Source organism: Rattus rattus, chromosome 8 (genome assembly GCF_011064425.1).
Source record: "Rattus rattus isolate New Zealand chromosome 8, Rrattus_CSIRO_v1, whole genome shotgun sequence".
NCBI lineage: Eukaryota > Metazoa > Chordata > Mammalia > Rodentia > Muridae > Rattus > Rattus rattus.
The window spans coordinates 4,840,639-4,866,893 of NC_046161.1; the positions used below are offsets into that span (position 1 = coordinate 4,840,639).

At 42.8% G+C, this 26,255-nt stretch overlaps 1 protein-coding gene across 1 annotated transcript in view; it reads left to right on the top strand.

The window, feature by feature from the left end:
* Arhgap42 (Rho GTPase activating protein 42) overlaps nt 1-26,255 on the top strand; it is a 224,626-nt gene that overhangs the window by 60,205 nt on the left and 138,166 nt on the right. The window contains exon 2 of the mRNA XM_032909333.1: nt 12,765-12,860. Coding sequence (XP_032765224.1) covers nt 12,765-12,860 — 96 coding nt within the window. The remainder of the gene's footprint in view (nt 1-12,764; nt 12,861-26,255) is intronic.

Sequence of the window (26,255 nt, forward strand, 5' to 3'; positions counted from 1 at the left end):
TGGGGTTGATTTAATGCCTTTTAACATATTTTTTGAGGCTTTAATTGTTTTTACTTTATGTGTATGGATGTTTTCCCGTGTGTGTGTGTGTGTGTGTGTGTGTGTGTGTGTGTGTGTGTGTGTGTGTGTGTGTGTGTGTGTGTGTGTGACCACACATATATAGTGCCTGTGGAGGTAGAGGGTGAACATTGGAAAGTGTGGGACCCAAACCCAGGTCCTCTGTAAGCACGGGTGTTCTTAAGTGCTAAGCCATTTCTCTAGCCACAGTTTAAGTTTTTTTTTTTTAACCAATGTTTACTCAACCAGATCTAATGAATCATTTTTAATTTTCTTAAAATTTTTATTATACTTTTGTATTTATGTGTGTATTTGCGTATCTTTGTGTGTGTGTGTGTGTGTGTGTGTGTGTGTGTGTCTGTATGTCGATGTGTCTGTGTATATGTCTGTGTATGTGTATGGATATGTATGTCCGTGTGTATCTGTGTGTGTGTGTGTGTGTGTGTGTGTGTTTGTGTGTGTGTGTGTGGATTAAAGGAGGATACATATAAGCAAATGTTAGTTCTCTCTTTCTACCATGGGTGTCCCAAAAACCTAATGCACGCAGTCAGTCTTGTTAGCAGCTTACTTTACCCGCTGAGGTGTCATTTTTTATGATAGCTCTCTTCTAAGGCAATGCTGAGATTTTAAGTTAGTAGGTAAAATATCTATCTGGCATCAACAATCTCTCTGTGTCTCTGTCTCTGTCTCTCTGTCTCTCTCTGACTCTCTCTCTTCTTTCCCCCTCTCTTTCCCCTCTCCCTCTTTTTCCTCTCCTTCTCTCCTCTCTCCCTCTGTCCCTCTCTCTCTCTCTCCCTCCTCCAGCTGTAAAAAAGACTTTAAAGAACTCGTAGCCATCCCTTTCCTCAGACTCCAGCCACCAGATTCAGTATTCATTTACTCACCTGAGTTTGCTGGGACTCTGGTTTTCTTTACCTTGTCTCTCACAGCACTCTTTACAGCTGGAGGTGAGTTGCACATACCCAATGCCTTCTTATCTCTAAGTGCTCTGTTCTAAGTCTAGAAAGGCCTCGGTTTACTTTCATAAATAAATACACTGAACCCTAAGTTCTGCTCCGCTTAGCTGATTGCCCAAGTCCTGTGAAAGGAGGTTCTTCATCCTTCTGCGGTTTATTGCCTGGGAAGCCTGAGGGTCTATGGATGTCAATACCTGTAATTACTAAATGGAAACTCACCTAAGGTGCTTCAGCAGGTTTTCAGTGATGAGGACAATATCAGCACAAGGAATTGTTAAACTTCCCCTTGAAGCTCACTGCTGTGTAACTCAGCATTGCCCTCGCAGCGGTGCAGTCCTCGAAGTGATGCAATTCTAGCTCCTGGTGATCTTCAGTAGGATGGTAATCCTACTGAAGGCAGCTGGACATTGCCCCAGACCAGAGGAGAAAAGCTCTCTGAATGTGAGTTGAGATTACCTTCTTCTGGCTAGAACATTCTGCAAAATAGTTTGAGAGCGTCTTTGTTTTTTTTTTTTTTTTTTTTTTTTTTCGAGCTGGGGGACCCAACCTAGGGCCTTTGAGGCAAGCGCCTACCACTGAGCTAAATGAGTGTGCATTTGTTAAGGAGAAGGAAAGAAGCTGTATTTGAGTATGAGAGGAGAGGGGAAGTATTTCATGGGGAATCATAATCAGAATATATGTATAGAGAAAGTAATCTATTTTTCAAAAATATTTTAAAAAATTTCCTGACTACCCTTTAGAAAGAAAACAGGAATCTAAGGTATAATAATAAAATTAAATCAAATTAAATTAAAAGAAACAAAATTGAATGTGACAAAATAACAAAACAAAAAAAGAGTCAAAAAAAACCAAAAACAAAAAAAAAAAAAAAAAAACAACAAAAAAAAACAGAGATGCACATGTTTACACACCCAGAAATTCTATAAAAACCCCAAATGGAAGCCATAGTATATACACAAAGAACTGGTGATGTAGAAATGAAATAAAACAAAGTTTAAAGCTACCCAGACTTAACATTATGAGATGCAGAACTTCCAAAGATGCCTTTGAGTTTGTTTTGTGTTGACCATCTACAGGTGGGCATGGACCCTTTAGAGTGGTTTGATTCCCTAGTGAAACTCACTTGGAGAAGTCAGATTTTTCCCTTGCAAATGGTATCTATTGGGTATTTGTTTCTGAGTTAGGCATGAGGGCTTGAGTCCACTTCTCCTTTCAGCTCTAGGAGCCCATCTAGTTCAGACCCTGTGCACACTCCTCCAGTCTCTGAACTAGTATGTCCACCAGCCCTGTTGTGTGTAGAAAACCTTGGTTCTGTTCTGTCCTCCACCCATTCACTCTGGCATTTAAACTCTTTCCAACCCTTCTTCTGCAGAGTTTCCTGAGCTCCAAAGGGAGGGATTTGATGGAAATAACCCACTTGAGACTGGGTGTTCCAAGGTCTCGTTCTCTCTGCACGTTGACTGGCTTTGGGTCTCGGCGTCTGTCCCATCTGCTGCAGGAGGAAGCTTCTCTGATGGTGACTGAGCAAGGCAAATCTACAGTAGGATTCCGTTAGGAGTCAGTCTATTGCTGTGTTCCTTCAGCAGAGCAGTAGTGTTTGGTTTCCCGTCGGCTCATCTGCCTCAGGTTCCTGCCCCTCAGTGCTTCGAAGCAGTGTCGGGCATAGGGTTCCATCTCATGAGGGGAAAATATATTTTCAATAAAAGTGGGGTGGGGGAAATGACACAAAGCCACTCTCTGAAGTAAACCAATGAAACCCTAGGGGAAAGATGATAACCTAGAAGACAACAGCTTAGTGTAGGTTTTGCAGGAGAATGAAAGTAGCCGAACCAGGTTTCAACAGCAAATTCATTTAGCATGTGATGCCGGGAAGACTTGGATGGAGGAAGAGAATAAATTGTTAAGAACTGGGAATAGACTGGTGAATGAAGAGTGAGCAAAGGCAACACAAAGTCTTGTTCAAAGTCTTGATCTTGGGTAGATAGACATGCTATGTGCTCCAGAGAAAGATAGCTGCAAGTGTGGAGGACGAGTCACAGGGCTTGTCACGCAGGAAGGAGGTCCCGGGTCCACACCGAGCACACATGCCTGGTGTGGTGCTGCACACCCACCGGCCCAGCACTCAGGAGTTCAAGGGCCTCCTTGAGTACGAGTTAAGTTTGAGTCCAGCGTGGGCTCTGTAAGATCCTGTCTCAAGCAGAGAGATGAAGAATGGTTTTGAAAGCAAGCAGAGAAGGTGGGGGAGCTGCAGCCCCCTACAGGCCTTCACTCTCTCAAGTATTTTCCCGGCCGAAAGAAGATGTGTGGTTTATTTTGTCGTTTGAGCTATCTGTTTTTAACTAGCAATAGTGAAATCTTTGAGGCTTTTTGTTTTTAATTTTTATGGAATTTATGGCTCTATAGACATTGTAGATAAAATCTGGGCAAGTATTGGATTCTTGTTGTTGTTATTTTTAGGCTGGAATCTTCTGGAATAGTTTCCCAAACACATAGTGTTCATGGGATTGCACACTGTTTGTCTTCAAGAGCAGTCAGTCCCACTATTTATTTTTAATGGAGCTCCCCTGAAGATAGGAGTTGAATCCCAGATTAAATGTTTTATGCTTACAATGAAAATATTTCATCTTCTGTATCTGCTATCATAATAAATAGGGATTTAATAGTTAATGATTCTTCTGAGTCAGTATTTGTTCTGAACTAGATACTATGCTTAGGAAATTTCACATAATATCCTCAGCAGTCTTGAAAGGAGTGGGTGTCCTTTTTTTTTTTCCTAAAAGAAACCTGGGATTTGCTGAAGCTAACTTCTTGCTCAGAGACGCGCTCTGCCAGAATGACATTCATGTTTGTCTGTGTCAGTATATGACACAAGAAAATGATTCTTTCTAACTCAGGGACTACTTTCCGGCACAGTCACCTTTATATAACAGGACTTCTGTGCACGCTAGAAAGGGATGCTTTGATGATGTGTGTTGCCTTCGAGAGGAGTGAATGTACCCTGTGTCAAATGGGTGCAGAGATGAAGATACAGCATGTTTATCTGAAAATGAGTGAGGTCATTCACACTGGGATGATGGGTTTCACCATCTTTGGATGATGCAAAGTTCACTTGCTCCACCTTGGTACTCAGCAGACTAGTTTGGTGGCCTTGGGTAACCTGTGCTTCTCTGTGCCTCCATGGCTCTGTGGGTCATATTAGGGCCGTGTGGCCTCTGCTAGTTCTTTCTGTGGTGCTGTGTTTCCCACCAGCTTGACCACTGTGACGTAGCAATGTAGCGGATCTTGGGGAGAGACTTTCCTTGACTCTGCTTCAATTTACATTTATCGAGTGACTAACAATCCCAGAGCTTTGTTCTAGGTTCTTGTGAAGAAGATTTCTTTAGATTATCCAACAACCATTATTTTCTGACACGTACATAAAATAGAAACTTGCAAAATAAGCCTGTAGAGACTTTGTTCAAGTGAGACCGTAGAAACCACGAGTCGCATTGTTTTCATTGGATTGTGCCACACCCAGCATGCTTTTCTTAAGACTTTCCTGCATAGAACAAGCTGATCCTTGTGATTCCAGAGAGAATGCTGAAAAACGTCTCTGAGATGATTAAAAACTGAGGCTTATTTGCCGGATGCCAGACGTGGCCTGTTCTGTAATATGCTGTGTGGTTTTTATTAAATTAAACCTTCTGTTCCGTTACCATGAGCATCTCAGCAACTTATCTAAAATGGATTCTTTATATGATGAAAACTCCTCTCTCTCTTCTATGTCCCTCTCTTCTCCCTCTCTGTTTCTTTCTCCTCTTCCCCTCCCCCTTATGTATGTGTCAACACTAGTGAACTAAGGTGTTTGTTTGCTTTTAGAGAAGCAAAGAATAAATACCTATGCCATACTTCCTCCAACAAGACTCTACTACCTAAAGTTTCCACAGTCTCCTTAGATAGCACCATCAGTCAGGGCAGGATTCAAATACACGAGCCAGTGCGGGGCATTTCTCATTCACAGCACAACTATGCAAAGTGTAGACTTGTAAGAGCATAGAAGGAGATAGTCTCTGAGAGATTTAGTTACTTACCTGGCTTTCATAAATCTTGCTTTCAACCATTAAACATGTACTAATGGCAAGATGTGACAGGTACTGGGTAGATTCCTGAGTGACAGCCTTTCTTCACTTTATTATACTGTGCTGGAAAAGTTAGGTTTACCCATACCTGAGATAGAAGGGAAATGAGAGACAGCCTCTGTGTGCAATACATACAAGAACTTCTGTGTGCAGTACATACAAGAGCTTCTATGTACAGTACATACAAGAGCCTCCATGTGCAGTACATGCAAGAGCTTCTATGTCCAGTACATACAAGAGTATCCATGTGCTATACATACAAGAGTCTCCATGTGCTATACATACAAGAGTCTCCATGTGCTATACATACAAGAGCCTCTATGTGCAGTACATGCAAGAGCTTCTATGTCCAGTACATACAAGAGTCTCCATGTGCAGTACATGTAAGAGCTTCTATGTACAGTACATACAAGAGCCTCCATGTGCAGTACATGCAAGAGCCTCCATGTGCAGTACATGTAAGAGCCTCCATGTGCAGTACATACAGGAGCCTCTGTATGTAGTACATACAAGAGCTTCCATGTAGAGTACATACAAGAGCCTCCATGTAGAGTACTTAGTAAAGGGAGAGGTGAAGTGTGAAGCTGGAAGAAGCCAGGGGAGACTTTTGAAGAGATGGGGTAATCTCGAGGGGACCATTTTGATTCCAGAATGTGAACTAGATATATGTTCTTTAAAAATATATGTGTGATTTTTATTTTATGTGCATTGGTGTTTTGTCTGCATGTGTGTCCTCGTGAGAGTGTCAGATCCCCTGGAACTGCAGTTATGGACATCTGTGAGCTGCCATGTGGGTGCTAGGAATTGAATCCTGTCCTCTGGAATAGGGGATGGTGCTCTTAACCATTGAGTCATCTCCCCAGTCTGTAAGTACATGAGTGAGGTGACAGAACTACGAGACAGAACATGGTTTATTTAAGATGGTGAGATGTTCTGCTGCATGTGGGTTTTCATAGTATGGCTGGGTTTGTCTGTAGAAGCTGTGCTCTAGAAGTTTCTGGACACTGGAACAACTTATCAGCCTTGCTGGTACCTAGCTGCGTCTCTCAAGTTTCTGTTTATATTGACGCCTATGAGAGTTCTCCCCTGGCTGGATAGACGGTGTCTTCTGAATTGTCACCACTATCCAAAGACTGCAGACTGTGACAGAGGCTGGAAGTGCTGGTGTGCTTTCCTGGGTTCAAATTCTGGTTAACTTCTTGTGTGACGATGAGGAGCAGTCACTGCCTTTCCTTTCTTTCATCTGTCTGTCTGTCTATCATTTATTTATTTATTGAAGACGAGTTGCATGTACAGCACAGATAGCACAGGTGGGGAGATTAGAGGACAACTTTCAGATACTGGCTTTCTCCTACTGTGGGCTCCCTTACCCTCTGTGCCACCTTGGTGGCCTGTGCACATCTGTAATTCAGGTTTTTCATCTGCAAAATGGAAATGAATGTTGCTATCTAGGTCTCAATGGCTGCTGCAGAGAGGGCAGGATTGGTTGCGTTAAGTGCTTTGAAAAGTACCAGGTGCAAAGTATGCTGTGTCTGGTCATCACGGTCTGTGTTGTTAACCTTGTAGGGGAATGTGTTGATCACCTCTGATGTAGGGAATTGTATCCTTCATGCCTCGATTGGACTGTGTGCGTTGTTTGGAAGCATTGGTACATCTGCTCTGCTTTGATTCTTGGTTTTTTGTTTTTGTTTTTTAATCTCAGACCGGCTGAAACTTGCTATGTAGCTGAGGCTGATTTTGAATCCCTGATCTTCCTGGAATTGTTGCCTCCCATGTTTTAGGGTTACCAGTGTGCCCCACCAGGCCCTGCTTTGTTTCGTACTCCCATTGCACATACTTTCTGCCCTGTTCACAACAGAGTAAAGTTGAAGACACACATCTGGGAATATGTCTCCTTGGAGTTCTGTTTAAACTTAATCCTGGAAATGCTGCATTTTGGAAACATGGTTCATAACAGTGGACTGACAGGTTATATGTGTTCCCGTAGAAATGTATCTTACTTCTACAGCTAACATGCCATAGTAAATCCATTGATGCTTCCAAAATATAGGTAGGTCCCCACCCTTAAGTCTATGTGGAAGAGAACTATAATTAAGTATTTACTTGGGACTTCATATTCCTCTTATGAGATGAGGTTACAGCATTATCATTAGTGTTCTCTCTCCTGGGTGGTACAGGTTATTATTGCTGACTAGAGCACAATGCCATGTCTTCCGAGTTGAATGTGAATACTCGGGAAGACACTGTGCACATAACTCTCAGGCAGGCAGATGGGAAGGAAACCCTGTGTGTGGCACCGCAGGCCTGCTGACTGTGGGTGCCATTGTTCCCAAGGAAATGAATGCAGTCTCTGCCCTGGCTCCAGATGGAGTGGGTTCTCTGACCCCAGTGTCTGCGCTAGATCCTCTGCATGGCATGGTTCATATTTGTTTTAAACTAAATGCTTATTTATTTAGTTTTAGGAATATGTGCTTTCTGAATGTGTAGATGTGCACCACGTGAATGAGTGGTCTAAATGGAGATCAGAAGACGCCATCAGACCCCTGGGACTGAAATCACAGAGGGTTGTAAGCCTCCATGTGGCTTTTCTGAGTCCTCTGCAAGACCAGTGCTCTCGACTGCTGAGCTATTTCTCCAGCCCATGGTTTATGCTATTAATCTTTTCTTTTTGTATGTAAGGGGAGAATTGATTTTATATTGTTTGTGATCATTTAAAATTTAACATTAAAAAAATTTTTTTAATGATACAATTTCACGTAGCCCAAGCTTGCATTAAACTTTCTGTGTAGCCAATGCTATTCTCCCGAGTGCACATCCGGAGAGCTGGGCTTACAGGTGTGCACCACCACATCTGGTTTATGGGTTGTGGGCAATGAGAAGCAGAGGTTTGTGGACGCTACCCAGACATTCTACACCCAGAGCTCTAACCCTAGCCCTTCATTCGGTTTAAAACCCAGGTTATTTTATGATGTTAGTCATCTTTATCTAAAGGAGGTTGAACCTGTACTTTCATTTAGGGACTTCATCTGGACAACTACGGAGTTGTGTGTCTCTGATTTTGTTTTATATGTTGGATTTTTAGTGTTGGGATTGAACTTGGGGCTTTGAATATGCAAAGTCTGTCCTTTCTAGTTAAGCTACACCCCCAGCTTGTGTTATTTTCAAACCAATGAAGGATATCAGGGTTTCTAATTCAGAATTGTAAACCAAGTAGGAGATAGAACCAAGATTATGGGTTTAGGAAGCCTTCCACATTTTCTTACATTGCGTTGCTAACAGCAAACACAAGCTCTTCACTCGCATTCATGGCATTGTTTGGCACTTCACTATAACCTTGGCAGCTGCAGAGTAAGACTAAACAGAAGGGAGATCAAAGGTTCAAAACCCACCAGCAACTGAGTGCATTTAACTCTAAACTTTTCCCTTTAGTCTTAAAATTGTCCCGTAACCTGCTTGATGTCTGGATTCCTGTCTGTAATCCTGACTGATATGCTTCCAGAAGCACTGGGGTTGGGGGTGAGAACTGACTTAATCGAGTATTGAAACAGACCCCCCACCTGTTACACAGAGACACACAGTAACACCTGTTGCAGCTGGATTACTTCATCAGAGGGGAAACCTGAAATTTCTACATCTGATTTCTTGAGCGTGCTCTAGAGACTGTGGTCTGCTACGACACTCCGACGACTGAAAGTTTCTGTTCTCCTTTTTTGAGATGCTTGCCTTGAAACAGTCAGTGTGCTCTCAGTACTCTCCAGTTGCCAGGAGACTTTTTGGTGCATTGTCGACCCTGTCTAATCCTTACAGAGGCCAAAGGTAAACCATAGCCTAGCAGATGAAGACATTCAAGTACAGATGTCACTAAAATTTCATTCTAGATTCCTTTATTCCCTGGGTCATAGGCTGTCTGTTGAATGAATTCAGAGCATACACACACGAAGCATTACATAGTAGACAAATTTAGTTTATTGCAGAATAATAAGGTACTCTTATTCTGTTTCGGGAATAGTCTTCAAGAGAGCCAATGAGGAAGAAAGCACTCACAGCATGAGAGAGGCCAGAGGCCAGAGTGACCACTATGCTGGCCTCTATGTAGTTTTTATATCATCTCTTAAAGTTTTGGGGACAGCTTTTCTGAGCAGCACATTTCTAACCAGCTTATTCACAGACCTGTTTGGATTCACTTTTGTAGAAGGGTTCAGTGGTAATTTTGTTCTTTAACCAAATGTCTCCAGTTAGATAGTGTGTTAACTTCCAGGCGATTCCACCAGGCTCCTCCCACATAGCAGTGTCTTATGACATAACCTGCTGCCAACACCTGCCATCGCCAGCTGAGGTAGGAGTGGCATACGAAAGGACTGCCGGTCACCCCAGTGATCCCTTGTGTTCCCAGCCAGTATCTCTTTCTCTCCCTTTCTGTCCTCTGTCTCCCACCCCTTCTCTGCCCTCAGGCTCTGCTCCCATTTGGCTGCCTGTCTGCATGTCCACTTATCTGCCTCTACCCTCATGCCCCCTTCCCCACAATAAACCCCTTATACCAGATCTGTTGCATGGCATAATTTCTCAGGGGGGACACCTTGGCATGGGCCCCCTCTCCACATTATATTTCATACAGAGTGACCTTAGGATCCTTAGACCCGTTTGTGTGTCATGTCTCCACTTACTGTAAGAAGTATGTCTTAGATCTTTTCTTTTGAGTAGCAGTCAGAATCCTAGCAGTTTCAGTTCCTGCTTTGACAGCTGCTGATTATTGGATGGGGGTATTCATGAAGAATCCAAGACTGCTTATGAATGACTGCCTAACACAGTCACAGAACTTACCCACACTGTACCCCTAGTTACTGCAAATCACAGGGGTAGAAACCATTCAACCTTCTTGCAGGATCAATGTCCAAGTGCTTGCCTGCATTGGCCGTGTCACTTTAAGCAGACACTTTCTTGTTTGAGGATAAAAATCACCGTGGGCACCCACCGCCATGTCTGTGAAGGGAGAGCAGAGCTTTTCCTTTGCGGTTCAGGAATCCATAGAGCTAAGGAGGAGTTTAGGGAGAAATGGAGCTTATACCCAGAGTTCCATTGGACAAAGTGTTTAAGCAGCTCATCTGGAATTACAGGCAGCGCAGAAGGTCTCTTGATGGTGGGAGAGAGGAGGAAGGAAGGACATTCACTGGAGAATCCCTGGTCTCTTGACCTGCCAGAAGAGCATGAGTATCTTTAGCCTTTTTGGGACAATGAAGAGGTTAGATGGAGCACTTCCCTCTGGTCTTAGCAAGAGCTCTCACAGACAGCTTGGCTTAGTATGTCCTAGGAATCTGAATCACAGTGCCTTCTGTCTCTTTACAGTATTCGATATGGCTGTTACTGTTAGTCTGTTTAGTTTGACCTGGGCATCTTGGTAGATGTGTGATAATGGCCTGGTGTGCTTCTTTGAAAGGCCCATCAGCTTTACTGCCTCTGTGAGGGAGATCAATGATAATCATGGATACTATTTACTGTCTCGTCTAATAAGCACCAGGTACAAACCTCCTGTAGTCTCCCCAACAGTCCTAAAGTACTAATTCTCTCTTGTGCAGATCAGAAAATGAGCCTGAAGAAGGAGGAGTACAGTGCACACAGCTGGGAAGTCTACCCCTTAAAGCCCTTCCTTTTCTCAGGAAGAATTCACCAGGAGAACTAGGAAGTCTACTCCTTAACGCCATTGCTCTTCTCATGAAGAGGTCACCAGGAGGGCTGGGAATTCCACCCCGTAAAGGTCTTGATTTTCTCATAAAGAGTTCACGAGGACAACTGGGAAGTCTACTCCTTAAAGCCCTTGCTTTTCTCACTAAGAGTTCACCAGGAAGCTCTCTTCATCTTTCTCCTTGAATTCAAAGTATCCAGAAGTAGGATTTGTAGCTGGCCCTAGAGTTTTCCTCTTTAATAAGTGGAGATGCCAATGGTTTATTTTGTAAACAAACAAACAAACAAAACTTCCTCCTAATACATTTAAAACAAGATGTCAACAGAATCCCCCAAGTTTTGAAACTTAGACCCTGTGATCCTCAGAACTGCCTTTGGGGAATGCAGCAAGGAGGCCAATCCTTTGTGTTAGAGGATGCTCCAAGTATCTTTGTTGATGGCTCCTTGGGTTTAAGCTTTCATGAATGTTTAAGTGCTGAGCTATGCTGCCACATTTACAGCTAGGAGAGCATTCCTTCTGACACATGTTAACCGGAAGACAGGATAGCAGAAGTCAGGACCTCTGCAGTAGACATGAGACTGAGCTAAGCCTAACAGAAATAGTGGAGGGAGGGTCTACCGCCCTGAGCAGGTTTAGGAGGAACTGTACATTAAAGAAAAAGGCAAAGTGATGTGTAAGGCAGGGCCTTTGTGCTGGAAAGAGGCCAGGGATTCCTCATCAAAGAATGGTGGGCATGGTGTGGGGGTGTGCTGAAGAAGCTGACTGGATGCTGAGGCAGGGGATTCTCTCTCACTTAGCAGGATCCTTGCTAAGAGCAGGGTCTAGAGACTTAGTAAGGAAGGTAATGAGGTAGGACTCTGGTAAAAGTTTGATCAAGGAAACATCTTAGTTTCTATAGATTGGGTCAAATAGAGGGGTTTAGTATTGATTTATAACTCATGCAAGGATACTGTTAAATAGAATACATGTATCATTCAATTTGAAAAGGCTGTACTTTTAATTTTTACTGTAAATATCTTCAGACGAGTCAGCCGACAAAGGTCAGCGTTGCTCTGAGAGATGAGAACTTTATAGTTTCCCTGACGATGTGATGTGAAGTTGATTATTTTTAGTTTCATTTGACACATTTGAGTGGAGTTTAAAGACCTGTCAGTGTGTTATAAATCCCTTGCAGATATTAATTCATTTAATTCTGGGAACCAGTCATTGTCATCCAGTTTTGAGTCTGAGAGCGGGAGCAGAGTTAGGCCCAGAGCAGTTCAGTGAGTAGCCCAAAGTAACAGAGCAAGCGGGTGGAGGGGCGTGGCTTTCAATCTAGGCAGCCCAGCTCAGGACTAGAAATGCTTAGTCATTCTCTTGGGGTGCATCCAAGGTGGCTGCTTACCAAGGGTTTACTTTTTGGGGGTCGGGTCATTTAAGGTAATTTATTCTTCACCCCAGAAATAAAAATGAATTCCTTTTCTGACTTTTCACTCTGATCCTTGTTTGTATTGAAGTCTGCATGGGAGCGTGTTTACACAGGTCTCCATAAATCACAAAGCTCTTTGCAAACAGCCTCCCAGATCGCCTTTTGCCTGTGGTACCTAAGCCAGTAGTTCACTGGGGAAGACCCACTCCTACCCTTCTCACAGGTGCATGGAGCTCTTCCCTTCCACGTTCATTCAGCTTCTTCTCAGCCCTAGTCGCCTCTCTCAGGAATCCCTTGTTTTCAAATAAGTGTCTCATTTGTGGTGTGAGTGGCCATTCCCTGATAGAGGCTTCCAGATAATCCACTCTGGTCTTGAAGGGTCAAAGGGCAGCTTCATACCTTAAAGCATGTACCTGCTTAGTAGTCTCAGTGCATTTTCTTCAGTTGGCCAAGCTGGGGTTTTAAAACCGTGTGCATTTTAAAACTGTGTCTTTCCTTGATTTCCTGAAGCAGCAAACCTCATGATGGGTCTCTCTTCCCTGCAGATCTGTCCATGGCTGTACAGAAGTTTTCCCAGTCTCTGCAAGACTTCCAGTTTGAGTGTATCGGAGATGCAGAAACTGATGATGAGATCAGTATTGGTGAGTACTGGAGTCCACGAGTGGACCGCAGGTAGTGTTCCCATTGAAATCACAGAAACTGCACAGATCTAAGTCATAAATACTTAGGGTAGCCTCTGACTTTAATTTTGAGTTTCTGTGAAAATAATTACAAATTATTTCTAAATTGGCTGTTCTCCCTCTGCCCCGCTGTGTGCAAATTACTTAATCATTCCAACTCAGGTCAGTGCTTTGAGAAAATACTGATAACAGTGTTTGTCTCTGCCTTCAAACATGGGCTGAGCATGTACTCAATATGGGCAGTATAGGATTTAAGAGGCATCTTTCTTTTTTCTTACATTAATACTGAATTCTTTGCTAATACTAGCATTTGTTTAAGAAGGAGACAAAGAGTGTTAGTCATGTGTTAAACAAGTGTTCTAACAGACTATGGTTCAAGTCTCAGGCAGAAAAAAAAATATATATATATATATATTTTTTTTTTTTTTTTGGAAAATTTTTTAGACCAGGTCTCATATACTCCAGATTTCCTTCAATTTGCTAGCTGACTTTAAACTCCTGGTTTGCGTGGTATTGGGGTGAAACCCAGAGCTTTACAGATGGTAGGCAAGCCAATGCTTACCTGGTAAGCTGTATGCATACGAGTGTGAGAGGCATATGGATATGACTGGTACCAGGGTTTGTATATGGTTCTTGCTTCTATATGGGTTGGGAAGTGGCTCACTTATGCTGTCGGAAGTGAGGATAGACGTGTTTGCTACATGAACATCAGACAGACAAATGTTCCTTCCTTCATCCTCAGTGTGGAAAGGATAGCAGGAATGGTCAGGCCCCGTTATCCTCTGCAAATGGATGGTCACTTTTTTTGTCACACTGACACAATATGCTTAATGTACGCTGTCCCACTTGTTTCTGGCCTCTTTACATTTGTGTTGTGAATATATACAATCAACACAGCCAGATAAAGCCTAGACTATATTACCCAGAGAGTAACACACAAGCATCACCATTTAGGAAAATAATACTCAAGGAATTGGATTAGATTTACTTATAAAACTAAATTCTGTGAACGCAAAAGCCAGGCCCCTTTATGTAAGTCTTACCATATGATCCAAGCTAACCTCATAAAAGACAGTCTATCAGAGATATGATTTAAGAAGCTTTCAATTTTCTATGTGTTTCTAATAGAATGAATTAGTAATTAGTAGTTTTCCCTTTGCAAAGGATTATGCAAACACTTCTGAGTCTGTACAGGCACCATTTTTTAATGGTTTGGTGACTTTTTCCCATCAGGTTTGTACACTTGAGCTTATGGAAGTTAATAAAATGGTGTCCGGAGTACATATAGGTTACTCCAGATTTTCTCTCATATGACCATAAGAATGCAGGCAACAGCTGTCCAAATAGTCTCTACCTTTCCAATAAGCCTCTGCTGTGAGGCTTCTTTTGAAGTCACACTTGAGGAACATGGGAGCTGCAGAGGCAGGGTCTTAGTCACATGCCGGCCGCTCCAGAGCCAAGCAGCACGAGGTAACTTCGCAGGCGAGTGGGGAACTCGAGCTCTCTTCTGACTCGTTCCACTTTGACTAAACAAACACTGCTGTGTCCTGCTTGCTTGTAGATTAGATTGGAAAGGCGTGTGTTGCTCAGTAGCTAAGGCGTGCTTTCGACTGCCAGTATGTAATTATAGTCACGGTTAAGGGCTCTGGGGATAAGACAATAGATGAGAGATGAGGTGAGGGTAATGAAGGGGTGAGTGCTGCCTGCTAATTTTACATGAAGAGACTTAAGGATTATGTGGCAGCTGCTTTACTCGCCTCTTTGTGCTTGTGCTCCTGAAGATGGAGCTCAGACTTTCACTGAGTTTGACCACATGTAAAAGCATAGTAAATTCATTTATGTTAATCACCCAACATGTATATCTTATAACTCAGCCTCCAAATGCAGGATTTTAAAATAAATTCTGTAGGTAATAGAAGACTTTGATTAATTTCTGATTAAGTGAGAATCATGAGATTATTCCAATGTGTTTATATGGACAGGGAACTGAGAGAGATGCATACCTCAGGCTGAGGTGTAAGGCTATTAGAAGGGGATGCCCTGGAGTGCGCTCAGTCGCTCCAGTTCTGCAGGGGAAGCTACAATACTTCATGTCTGAACCCTAACTCACTAAAGCTCCAGGACATCTTTATTTATTCTCTTTATTTCTCCAATTCAATGAAAGAGGAATAAAATGAAGGCAGAGCTGAGTGTGGTGGTGAATGCCTGTAGCACTTGAATCTCTGTGAATCTGAAGTCAGTCTGGTCTGAACCGGACGAGGCTGCCTCAGGAGAAAAAAAATAACAAAACAGAGAGAGAGAGAGAGAGAGAGAGAGAGAGAGAGAGAGAGAGAGAGAGAGAGAGAGAGGCTATGATTAATTCAGCAACTGACTGATGTAACAGCTTCAGCCACAATAGTCTTGAGACTGATCCATGGCATAAGTGTAAAATCTGAAGGACTAACAGCGACAACAGAACAATCTCCTCTCAGTGTAAGGTGATGTGCAGTGCCACGGCGGTGTTCATGAGGAGGGCAGGAGCAGGAGACAGGGTAGCAGGATTCTCATGTGCCCATGGTGGATGGAGACAAGTTCAGACCTCGATTAAGGAAAAGGAGCTGCCTTCACATGAGTGAAAGCTCTTCTGGGGAGTCTGCTCAGTGAGGACATCAGTATCCAGCAGGTAAATCTTTCCTCCTCTTCCCTTGCCCCCTTCTGCCTACACCCATGCCCTTTAGACCTTTTTAGGTTTTTGTTTTGTATTTGCTCTTGATTGCCAGTGTGACACGGTTTGGAACAGTAAACTGGAATTCCTCGTGTAAGACCCATTGAGAACTTCTTGGGTACACTCCCGTGCTGAAGTCCAAATAGAGCATTCTATTATGCACACACCTTCACACCCCAAACTGCGAGAGGCCATTGCTTCTGTGCACCACAGGTAGGGGAGCTGTGGGCTTTTTTGCTTGCACTCACGGCTTCCCAGATGCATGCAGCACTGGTGAGTGGAAGCAGCTTGCTGAGTCCATCTAGATAGCGTTTCAGTTGCTGCTCAGATTGCATGCTTGGGTACCGCTCAGGAGTTCCGAGCTAAGGAGGCTGAGTTAGCAATCTGGGGGTCAGACATTAGTGTGGTGGGAGGTATCAACCTTTCTCTTAAGTGATATATTTATAGGATAGATTAGGAAAAAGGTGCTCAATTATTTTACTATGATCTCTAACTATGCAGTAATATTTTCCAATCACTGCAAAAACACAGTACCTTTTGCAATGGTATTCCTGGTGCCCACGCATGCTGGGATTAACCATGTTCCAACAGGAGTTATATACAGACCTTTAAGACTACTAGGAACAAAAGAGTTTGTATAGAGAAGACAGTCTTGTTCTATTGAAAACTGTTTACAGGGATTTGGCTTGAAGATTTGCAAGTTCACAGATACTACTGTGAGCCTATCTAGGAGTTGGTCAGTCTTGTAAAGATAATTACGCACTAGAGAATGTAGGGCAATGAATTCTATGCATCTTCATATATTACTTTAGCATTTACTCCACTCATACTGAGGGCGGAGCATGAAAGTTCCTCTGACTTGTTTTTCTGCTTAGAACTTAAAATTTGAAATAGCTTTTAATATTCTTGTGTATGTGATGCATATATGTGTTTGTGTGTTTGAAAGTATGTGTGTGAGAGAGAGTGTGTGCATGCATGTGTGTGCACAGGCCATCATGAACATATGGGGGTCAGAAGATAAGCTCAATTTTGGTCCTGGCCTCCAGCTTGTTTGAGATAGTGATTTTTCATTCTTTGCAGCTGAATATTGCAGGCTAGATGGCCTGTAGCTTCTGAGGACTCTCCTGTCTCTGCCTTTCATCTGACTGCAGTGTTCTGGGTGTGCATTACTGGACTAAGCTTTTACACGGACTCTGCTCATTTAAACTCAGATCCTCACTCTTGAGTGACAAATGTTCTACCACTGAGCCATTTCTCTAGCTCTTGAAATAATTCCTGAACACCCTAGTCTCTCTCTCTCTCTCTCTCTCTCTCTCTCTCTCTCTCTCTCTCTCTCTCTCTCTCTCTCTCTCTGTTTTAAAGCAGTTCTGATAGTTTTAGTTAAGCTGAGCTCAGCACAATTTGTCTGTTCTAATCAATGCTGGAAAGCCCCCTGCAGTGCACATGTGGCTGTGCACGAACATCTTTGATAAGGAGGCAGTGTCCTGTGCCTAACTCTTGGAGACTCCTAAGGACATCTGGGAAGAGATGACACTTGCCCTCAAGACTTAGGCATTTACCAAGGAGAGCCCGTGTGCTAGTAAATGTTTTAGGTGAAGACTGCTTTCAGTTAGACACACCCAAACAGAACACTCTTGTGTTGCAGGTAGGTAACTCAGAGCCACCTGCCAAAGAAGGTTCATGCCAAACCCTTAGTTGAGAAAGGGGTTGAGTGATTCAGAGCAGAGTGTGTTTTTGTACTAAGCATCTAGTTATTTCTGATCTGATTAGTGTATTTCTGTTCCTGCACTTAACTCTGTTTTGAATGCAAATGTGCGCTCATAGTAACAAGGGTCATTAGTATCTAATTGTCTAGAATGAAGAACCTGTTGCCTTCAAAAACAAGTTACCCATGGCAATACAGTACACATTGTATGCATGTCTTTCATGGAGGGGTTTACTTGAACCAAAACCAACCTGTGTTGTATATCTGGCATTGTTTTGGGTGGTCCTATATAGTTTTGGTTCTTTTTGTTCTGTCTTCAAGAGACTATGGTGAAAAATGAGGCGGCAACTGTTAAATTTGAGACAAACAGCTTCGTTTGCTATCAGAGTACAACATTATGGAGTTGGTTCTATTTTTCCACTTTTTCTAGGGTCCCAGAGATTGAGCTCCGATCTCCAGAATTATGAGGCAAAGTGCTCTACCTGCTGAGCCATTTTCCTAAGTGCTTTACCTCCTGAGTCATGTCCCTACTTTTGTTTGAGACAGGGTCTCATATACTCTATGCTAGTCCTGAGCTTGCTATGTGGCTAGGAATAACCTTGAATCCAGATCTGCCTGCCTGCACCTCTTAAGTGTTGAGATTACTGGTGTGTACCACCACACCCAGCTTAGTGGGTGTATTTGAGTAAACATGACCTTATCCAAGTATAAATATGTATTGTTTCATATCTCCTTGAGGCCGAGGGCCTGCCCATGTGGTACAACAGCAAGGGAACTCTATAACGAGTTAAAGTTAGCCTGAGTGATCCTGTGAGATTGGTCTGAGGGTGTCAAGGGAAGACGTTCCTCAGTGAGGCAGTTGGAAAAGCTTCAGTTTGATCAGCTACTTTCTCTGTGTTGTGAGGAAATTCTTATGTAGGGTAGAAACACTTTGAGAGAGAGAGAGCTGTATTTGATGAAGACTAACAGGCGTATGCTGAGGAAATGGCTCAGCAGCATAGTTGCTTGCTACACAAGCAAGAAGACTAGTGTTCCAGCACCCAAAGCCCACAGAAATGAAATTCCAGCCTCAGAAGGTGCAGAAGGGGATCCTTAGAAAAAGTTTGCTAAAGAAACGTTCTAAGCCCTGGGGTGAACTGAGAAACTTTGCCTCAAAGAAAAGTGTAAGCGTGTTGTAGGAACATTCCTAATAACATTCCTTGGGGCTGTCACATGCAGGCATACGCATGTGCATGAGCATACACACACACTTATGAGTATACACACAAAGACACTATATTCACATAGACATGAAGAAAAAGAATAAAAAGAATCAATCTATTATAAAACCAGAATCTCTCTTCTACTTAAAAACTCACTTTTCTTCAAAAATAACTAGTGGCTAAACTATTGAAAACACATAACTGCTTTCCTCAGAATTTGGTTACCTACTTGAAACACTCACCCCTACAAATGCTCTTAGGATTGTTAAATGATAGCAAGGTTCATCAAGTGGAACTCTTTGTAGCCATGACACTTTTCTTGGTCATTGTTTGACCGTTTGGGCCTCTGCCTTCTACATGCTGATTTGGGGTCTCTTTTTAAACAATATCATAAACCAAAGACAACGATATTGTGAAGTACAAATTTTCCAAAGAGACCTCTGATATTTTATTAAATCTAAGTAAAAAGAATCCCTCGTCATTTGCTGATTTGAAAGACAGTCTGTCAGGTTTTACAAACCGTTGTTCTAACCCACTTAAGTGTGGTTATGTGAAGCAGGAAGTATCCCAAAAGTGGAAGAGTTCCAAAAACCTGGATTGTTTATACAAATAACATTTTCTTTTGAACTCTGGAGGAAGCATATTTTACTCTTTAATAGCTCTCAGTCAGACAATTGAATTATTGTTTTCCATCTCTCCTTCTTTGTTAAGCCACCCCTATTTTTGTATCCTGCAACACCACCCACAAATAAGGCTGGAGACAGCAGAGTGCAGCCTAACTGGAACTGTAGTTAATGAGAGAGCGCTGCTTAAGTCAGATCATGTTGTCAGATTTATATTTTATTTATTTTGTCTTAATTGGTTTATTTTCTTTTAGACAAGTTCTCATGCACCACACACTGGCCTGCAGCTCTCCATGTAGCCAAGGAGGACTTTGACATTTCAGTCTTCTCAAGGGTTTGGGCCATAAACTTTGGCTCATGTGTATTTTTAAGAAACTGGAGTTTATTTGAAATTTTAAATGAAAGAAAATGACTCAGAAAACTTGCAATGCCACAAGCCTGAATAAGGATTGTGAGTTTAAGACTAGCTCAGTGAGACCCTTTTTTTATATTTGGACATGTCTAATATGACTTTTAAGGTATGGTCTTCTAAATTTGAGAAAGTATTTCACACATATGCAGGCATGTATGCACATGCATATGATTCTTACATATGTGTTAGAAACGTGTGTTTTCTAATGTTTGTGAACATGAAAGGAAATTTCAAAGCAGAATTGAAGATGGTTTTCTGTTGTTTTGCTAAGGGCTACCTGTTCTATTTTAAGCTGTGTGCATCTCCCTGGGAACAGGACCATGCGGGGTGATCCAACCTTTTGCCTGGATGTAGTGCACTGACTCAAAGGTGAAATAGTTGTAATATCCTTCCCCGACAGCACATGACTTTAAGAAGGCCTATTTAGACAGGCCATCATCTATGTTTGATAACACAATGTCACAAAAATAATCTCAGCAAAAAAAAAAAAAAAAAGAAAAAGAAAAAGAAATGCAGGGTCAGCTAAAACACAGAATGCAGCAATGTGCAGTGTCCGCAAACTTGTGAATACAAACTCATCTCTTCTCAGAGCCATTGTTTACCCAGTATTCCTGGTGCTTTCTTAGCCAAGAACAGAGGAGTCGAAAAGTTGGGTGGCCTAACCCGCCCAAACTCGCCTGCTTGAAGCATGGGCAGTGTGGTGGTGGCCATGGCCCACTGGGGACAATAATAGGTTGGTTGTTTCCCTGCCTTCTCTCAGAGCAAGATGCCAGAGCAGGACTCTTAGAGTCAGAAACCTGCTTTGCAGCTTTCTCTCCACTCTGAGCTTGCCTGTGCTTGCATTTCCTGTCTGTAAAACTCATTATTCATAATAACTTAGCAGGCAGCCAGTACTGAGGCTCGCTCAGTGGCTTGGATCATTCATATTTATGCTATCGCTGGGGAAAACAACAGTAAAAGTTACAATGACGTCACAGTTCTGTTGAGTGTGTCAATGCTGCAGAAGCACCTTCCTTGGGCTGAGACCCCATCCAAGATAGAGCAGTCCTGGCAGGGTGGGAGGGAACCGGAAGGAGACTAAGTCCGAGACAGCGCTGTCTAAAGCAGCTGCAGGGAAGCATTATCAGAGGAGGGAAAGCATCTCTCACCTTTGGAAGGGAAGAGATGGCAGCCATAGTAACTGCTTTCACGTATTGATGACTATCATACGTGATGGAATCAACTTCTGCGGAGCGGGATTTATTGTGGCTGACAGATTGAGAGGGTCTTAGTCTGACTGTCAGGGAAGGCGAAGTGGATGGAGTTCATGGCGGTAGGAGTGTGTGGCACAGGATCCTCACTTCATGGTAGACCATGAAGCCGAGAGAGGGTTGGGAATCAAGGGTCGGGCTATAACCCTTAATGACCTCCCACTAGTGAACTATTCCATGAACTGTTACCACCTCTTAAAGGTCTCATGGCCTCCCCAGGTTGTGCTACCCGCTGAGGAACAAATATTTCAGACCAAGAACTTGAGGGGGACTTTTCAAACTGCACCAAAGACCTGAGGTAGGAGGGAGGAGGGTAAGGAAAAATGGCGTGTGCAGGTCCTGGGACGGTGGAGCTGGGAAGTGTTTTACTTGACTGTCTTCTGCAGGGGTGACGATTGGCTGTGATAGCCTGACACGAACTGTCAGTATCTGCTGTATACACCCACAGTGCCATGAAAAGCCACTGCAGAACCTCACAGTGCTACGATGAGATTGGTCTTAGGAAGTGGAACTAATGGTTGGCTTAGAACTTCATGGTCTTTCAGATTTTTGCTTAACAACAGAGCCATGTACTATTTTGTTTTTAATTTATGCATACGTGTGTGTCTATACTCATGCCTGCAAGTAGTGCCCTCAGAGACCAGAAGAAGGTGCTGCAGTTCTTGAAGCTGGAATTAGACAGTGTGAACCACCCGACTTGTGTGCTAGGAACCAAACTCTAATTCACTGGAAGAGCAGGGAGCGCCCCTGACCTTGGAGCTGACCTCTGAGTTATCAGTCCAGTCCCCAAGACAGGCTTTTTAGCAAGCGAAAGTCTGTGCAGGAGACAGGTGCAGTCTGCAATTTTGTTACGAGAGTTTCTCAAACATTCGCTTAGGAGACCTCTTTATTGGTGTCTTCCTCATCTGCTTGTGAAGTCTAACTTCACAGATGCTGACTGGAACATAAGCTCTGCATCACGGTCCATGATAGTGTTACACCACAGTCCTTTCTTGTGGATCGTTTATACTTCTCTGTCTGGAAGTTAGATGCTTTTAAGGTTTTCTACTTATCACCCCTTTCTTTTGGTCGTGGGGCTAGAAGGATGGGGTCTCATATTAGCTCCTGACTGTGTTGTCTGGGTGAGTAGAAACTATTTGTCAAAGAAATGTTGCTGTGATTTCAGAGAATCCCAATGTCAGTGTATTTTTGTTTGTTTGTTTGTTTTTATAACGATCACTGTTTTATCATTTAAATGCATTTTGTATTTGCAAGATTTTGGGTTTCCTTGGGACATTTTCATACATGTTAGCTATTAAATTTCCCCTTCTCCTTCTTTTTATTCTGGAATCTCTTTCATTTTTATTTTAATTTTTTAAAGATTATTTATTTCAATGTTAATGTATTTTTTTGGTAACGATCACTGTTTTATTATTTAAATGCATATTATATTTGCAAAATTTTGGGTTTCCTTGGTACATTTTTATACACATTAGTTATTAAATTTCTACTCATTTTTATTCTGGAATCTCACTTTTATTTATTATTTATTTATTTATTTTATTAAAAGAGTATCACTTGCTAAATACTGCAGCAGCTCCCTGAAGCACAATGTAATTCTGAACGAACAGGATTAGGCTCCTCGGTCATGAGGGCAGACTGTAAGTTCACTTGATAGTCACTCAATAGATCCTTAGGGAGCACCGAGGGGGTTTGCAGGCCCAATTTGGAAACATCAACATGTAAAACAGACAAAAAATAAAATCATGGGAGTTGTTGGCAAACATATGGATAAACTTGCGAGCCATGAAGGAGAAAATGGCTAGGTAGAAGAGCAATACTGAGGGAGAAGCTTAGAAAGGAGAGCGCAGGTGACTAACAGACCTAAAATACAGAAGTCCTGGGTATCTGTCTAGGCTATGCGACCAATAAATAAAAGGAGTGGTTTGCAGCTGTTTCCTCATCAACTGTACAGTTCAGGGTGGTTTTCTTGGGGCTGTAGAGAAGGGCTTTGAGGTTATGTTTGAGTCTTGGAGCTCACGTGAAAGTGCTCTTCCTTATGGAGGCCTACAGGTAGTACCAGAAGTCTCAATAACAGAAGTAGAAAAGATTTTTACAACTCTTACCAAAGTGCGGAGTAGTTTCAGTAAGTAAAGTTACAGTAAAGTTTTCAAGCATCGGTAGAGTGCTTACCTAGCATGCATAAAACCCTGAGTTCCGAAGCAGAAAATTCCGAAGCAGAGCAAGATGGCAGGCTCTCTAAGACTCACGCTCAATGAAAACCAGCCTATTACACGATACATTGTTTACTACTTAACTATAGTTGGAACCTTTTATTCTTCAAGCAAAACATTCGTTTTATTTTATCGTCAGTCTTAGAAATGTCCAGATTGCCTTTCACCAGAATAAACTTGAGTAGTCTAGTTCTCAAGGTAGGGAGGGGGTGGTCTCTGAGCCTTGAATTGGACCTTGATTCTTGGAATCTGATACAGCTGTGAGAAGCTGCTACTAGGCAGTTAGGTCTAGAGCCAGCCACCCATTTTCTCTCTACTTTACAAGAAATTAGGAAAGAGAAATTGTAGAAGGGAAATAGATGTATTACATTTTGTTCAAATCCTGGGGTATCTGATCACCCTCCACCCCCACTTCCATGCCTGTGGCCATCCCGTAATTTAGAAAAAGACATGAGCCAAAGGCTCGGACATGTGTAAATTAAACGGTGAGACAGACCAATTGGTCTTTTCTTTGAGAACAGGAAACTTTCCTGGGCACTCTTTGTTACAGGAACAGTTTTTTGTTCAAGTCAGAGTCAAGGAAAATGGAAATTAAAAGTCTCTCCCTTTTATTCTTCAGATGGGGTCTTCCTATGCAGTTCTGGCTAGCTTAGAAGTTATTCAGTAGATGAGGCTATCCTCTAACCTGTAGAGAATATTCATCCATTTTTGAAAGAAAAAAAAACCAATCTTGTATTTTTGTGCAATGTATATGATCCCACCCATCCCAGCCTGGCTGGTCTTCTATGCCTAGTACTTTCATGTCAATCAATTTAAATAAACAAAAGTAGGGGGGCTGACAAAACAGGAAGGGCCCAGAGTCTCCCTAGAATATCTCTGGGACTTCTGCCTAGGATCATAATGACACAACTCCTGCTTTAATCAATGGGTTGGTCACACAGAAGACCATTTGGTGGTGACTAGGTTGGGGGTGGTACCAGATGTGCTTTTTGTGACTATACTGGTAGACTGACCAATGCGTGGTACAGGCCATATACTCAGAAGGAAGTTTGGTTGTTTCCAATTGAAGCCTGGAAGAAGATTTTGTTTGAGGTATGTCCGTCCGTAGAATAAAAGAGATGAGGTTACAGTGAAAATTTCCCAGAACTATAAAAATCAAAACTAGGCTTTCAAATTGAAAAGCTATGGAAGGCATGGTTTGTCCTGGCTTTGGATTGAGGGAGTGCTTCTGGTGAAGTGAGGACAAGACTGCTTTGAGTGTACCAAAGTCAGAGAAGGGACTGGAGGCTGGGGACACCAGGATCTAGCAAGAGTGGTAATTTGATTTGGGACTGGACACTTAGGTCAGGTGCTTTCAAAGTCAAAATACCAAGGCTAGAAATTACAGTGCTCTGTATTAATATACGAAACCAGGTGCTTATGACTACTTCATGGAAGCTACACATAGTGCTTATAATGTGAAAGTTGGAATTTCCTTACCTGTTAGAGATGCTGAGCTGTAAAGTGGCAATGTCAAGGGAGCCTTGTAAAGATTTTTATGTCCTGATGTGATGCTAGGAATTGAGAATTGGTGCCTTGCATTTGGCGCAAATGATCCACCACTGACCTAATCTCAACTGATGATCATGTTATAGCTTCAGAGCTTCAAATGGGTTGCAGTCTCCGATGCTGATGGGAGACCTTTTTGAGTATGGACAGAGAGAGATCAGCAGTTGGTGACCAGATGTGTAGAGGGAAGAAGTGAAGATAATTCTTCAGATGAGTTGTTGAGGAATTGTAGAAACACTTACGTGGTTTTATGGCATGGGTACCTATGGGTAAAACATTAATTGTGAGCTAAGTCTTGATACATATTGTTTGAGATTCAAACAAAATCCTGTTGGAAAGTCCCAGCCTTTAATTTGACTTGTTAAACTTAGGATAATGACTTGGGAAGGTGGGTTTACTTCTGTAATAGTGGGCAAGTGTCTACATTTCAGTGAGCTAATGGGAGTCAAAGAGTTTAACTGCGCATATGACCATAGAGGCTCTTAAGCTGATTTGCCTCAGTTTACCTATCTGACAGGTTTGTATGCCCACATTTGACTTCCTCCTGAGATACGGTGAGCAATAGTTTTAAATCCCCTTAAATCCACCTCATGTCATTCTTCTCTATCCTCCTACACTCTGGAGAGTAGGTCGCTTCATGTTTGGATGTAGATCAAAAGGAAGGAACAGTAGCTGTGTGTTCTACTTAGTGTTGACTGTTGCCCAGACTGAACCTAGAGTTCCCTGAGAAGGGGCTGGGGTCTCAGTTGAGGGATTGCCTAGCTCAGGTCATCTGTCATAGGGAATTTCTTGATTGTTAATCCATGTAGGAGGGCTCAGTCCATTGCTTGGATGGGTGGCTCTGGGGGGTGGGGCACAAGGAAGGCTTATTCAGAGCACGAGTCTTTTAGAACCAGCAAGCAGCTGCCTTCTGTGGGTTCTGCTTCTGTTTTCTGCTTCAGTCTTGACTTGACTTCCTTCAACAATGTGCAAAGTAATGTGCAAGCGGGACCAAACCATTTGCTTTCTCTAATTTGCGTTTTCTTGCAATGTTTTCTCACAGCAATAGAGAGAAAAAGTGGCACCATGTGAGGAAGAAAAGGTGGTTATGTAAAGAGGAGGAGGGAAGAAATGGGCAAGCAAGGTTTGTGGTGTGATGAGAGGCTCCGAGGGGGAGTTGCCAGCTTCAGAGAGGAAGAGCCAGAAATGGAAGAGTGGACAGTGTTGATCAGGACTCCTTGATGTCTCTGTGTGGAACAGGACACCAGGGCATCTGGTGAGAATGAGGGAATTTTGGGCTGGGTTCTGGAGAAGGAACATTCTTTTGAGATAGCCACTGTGGGAAATAAGATTTGGAGTAAACTAGGGTTGAATAGCAGGATTCCCGGAAACACAAACCAAAGGGGTTAGATAACGTGAACTTTTAGTGTCCTGTGGCGCACAGCCAGGAGGTCACAGCTGATGAGAGGTTGTAGAGCAGTGAAGCTGGGCAGGGAAGAGGATGTGAAGGCTTTTGGAGCGGGTTGCAGGAAGCCGCTGAGGGATAGGAATGCCATTGCAGAATGTGAAGGAATGTATGGTGGGAAGTTACTTCTGGTGGCGGCCAGCCTAGCAGGGCGCCTGCTAGATAGATGTAAGTGGATGGTTGTCCTCAGCAAGTCCCTCAGGGGTTGGTCCACCCTCCCCCTGGGTGCTTAGTCACTCTTGGAGAGCAATGGCC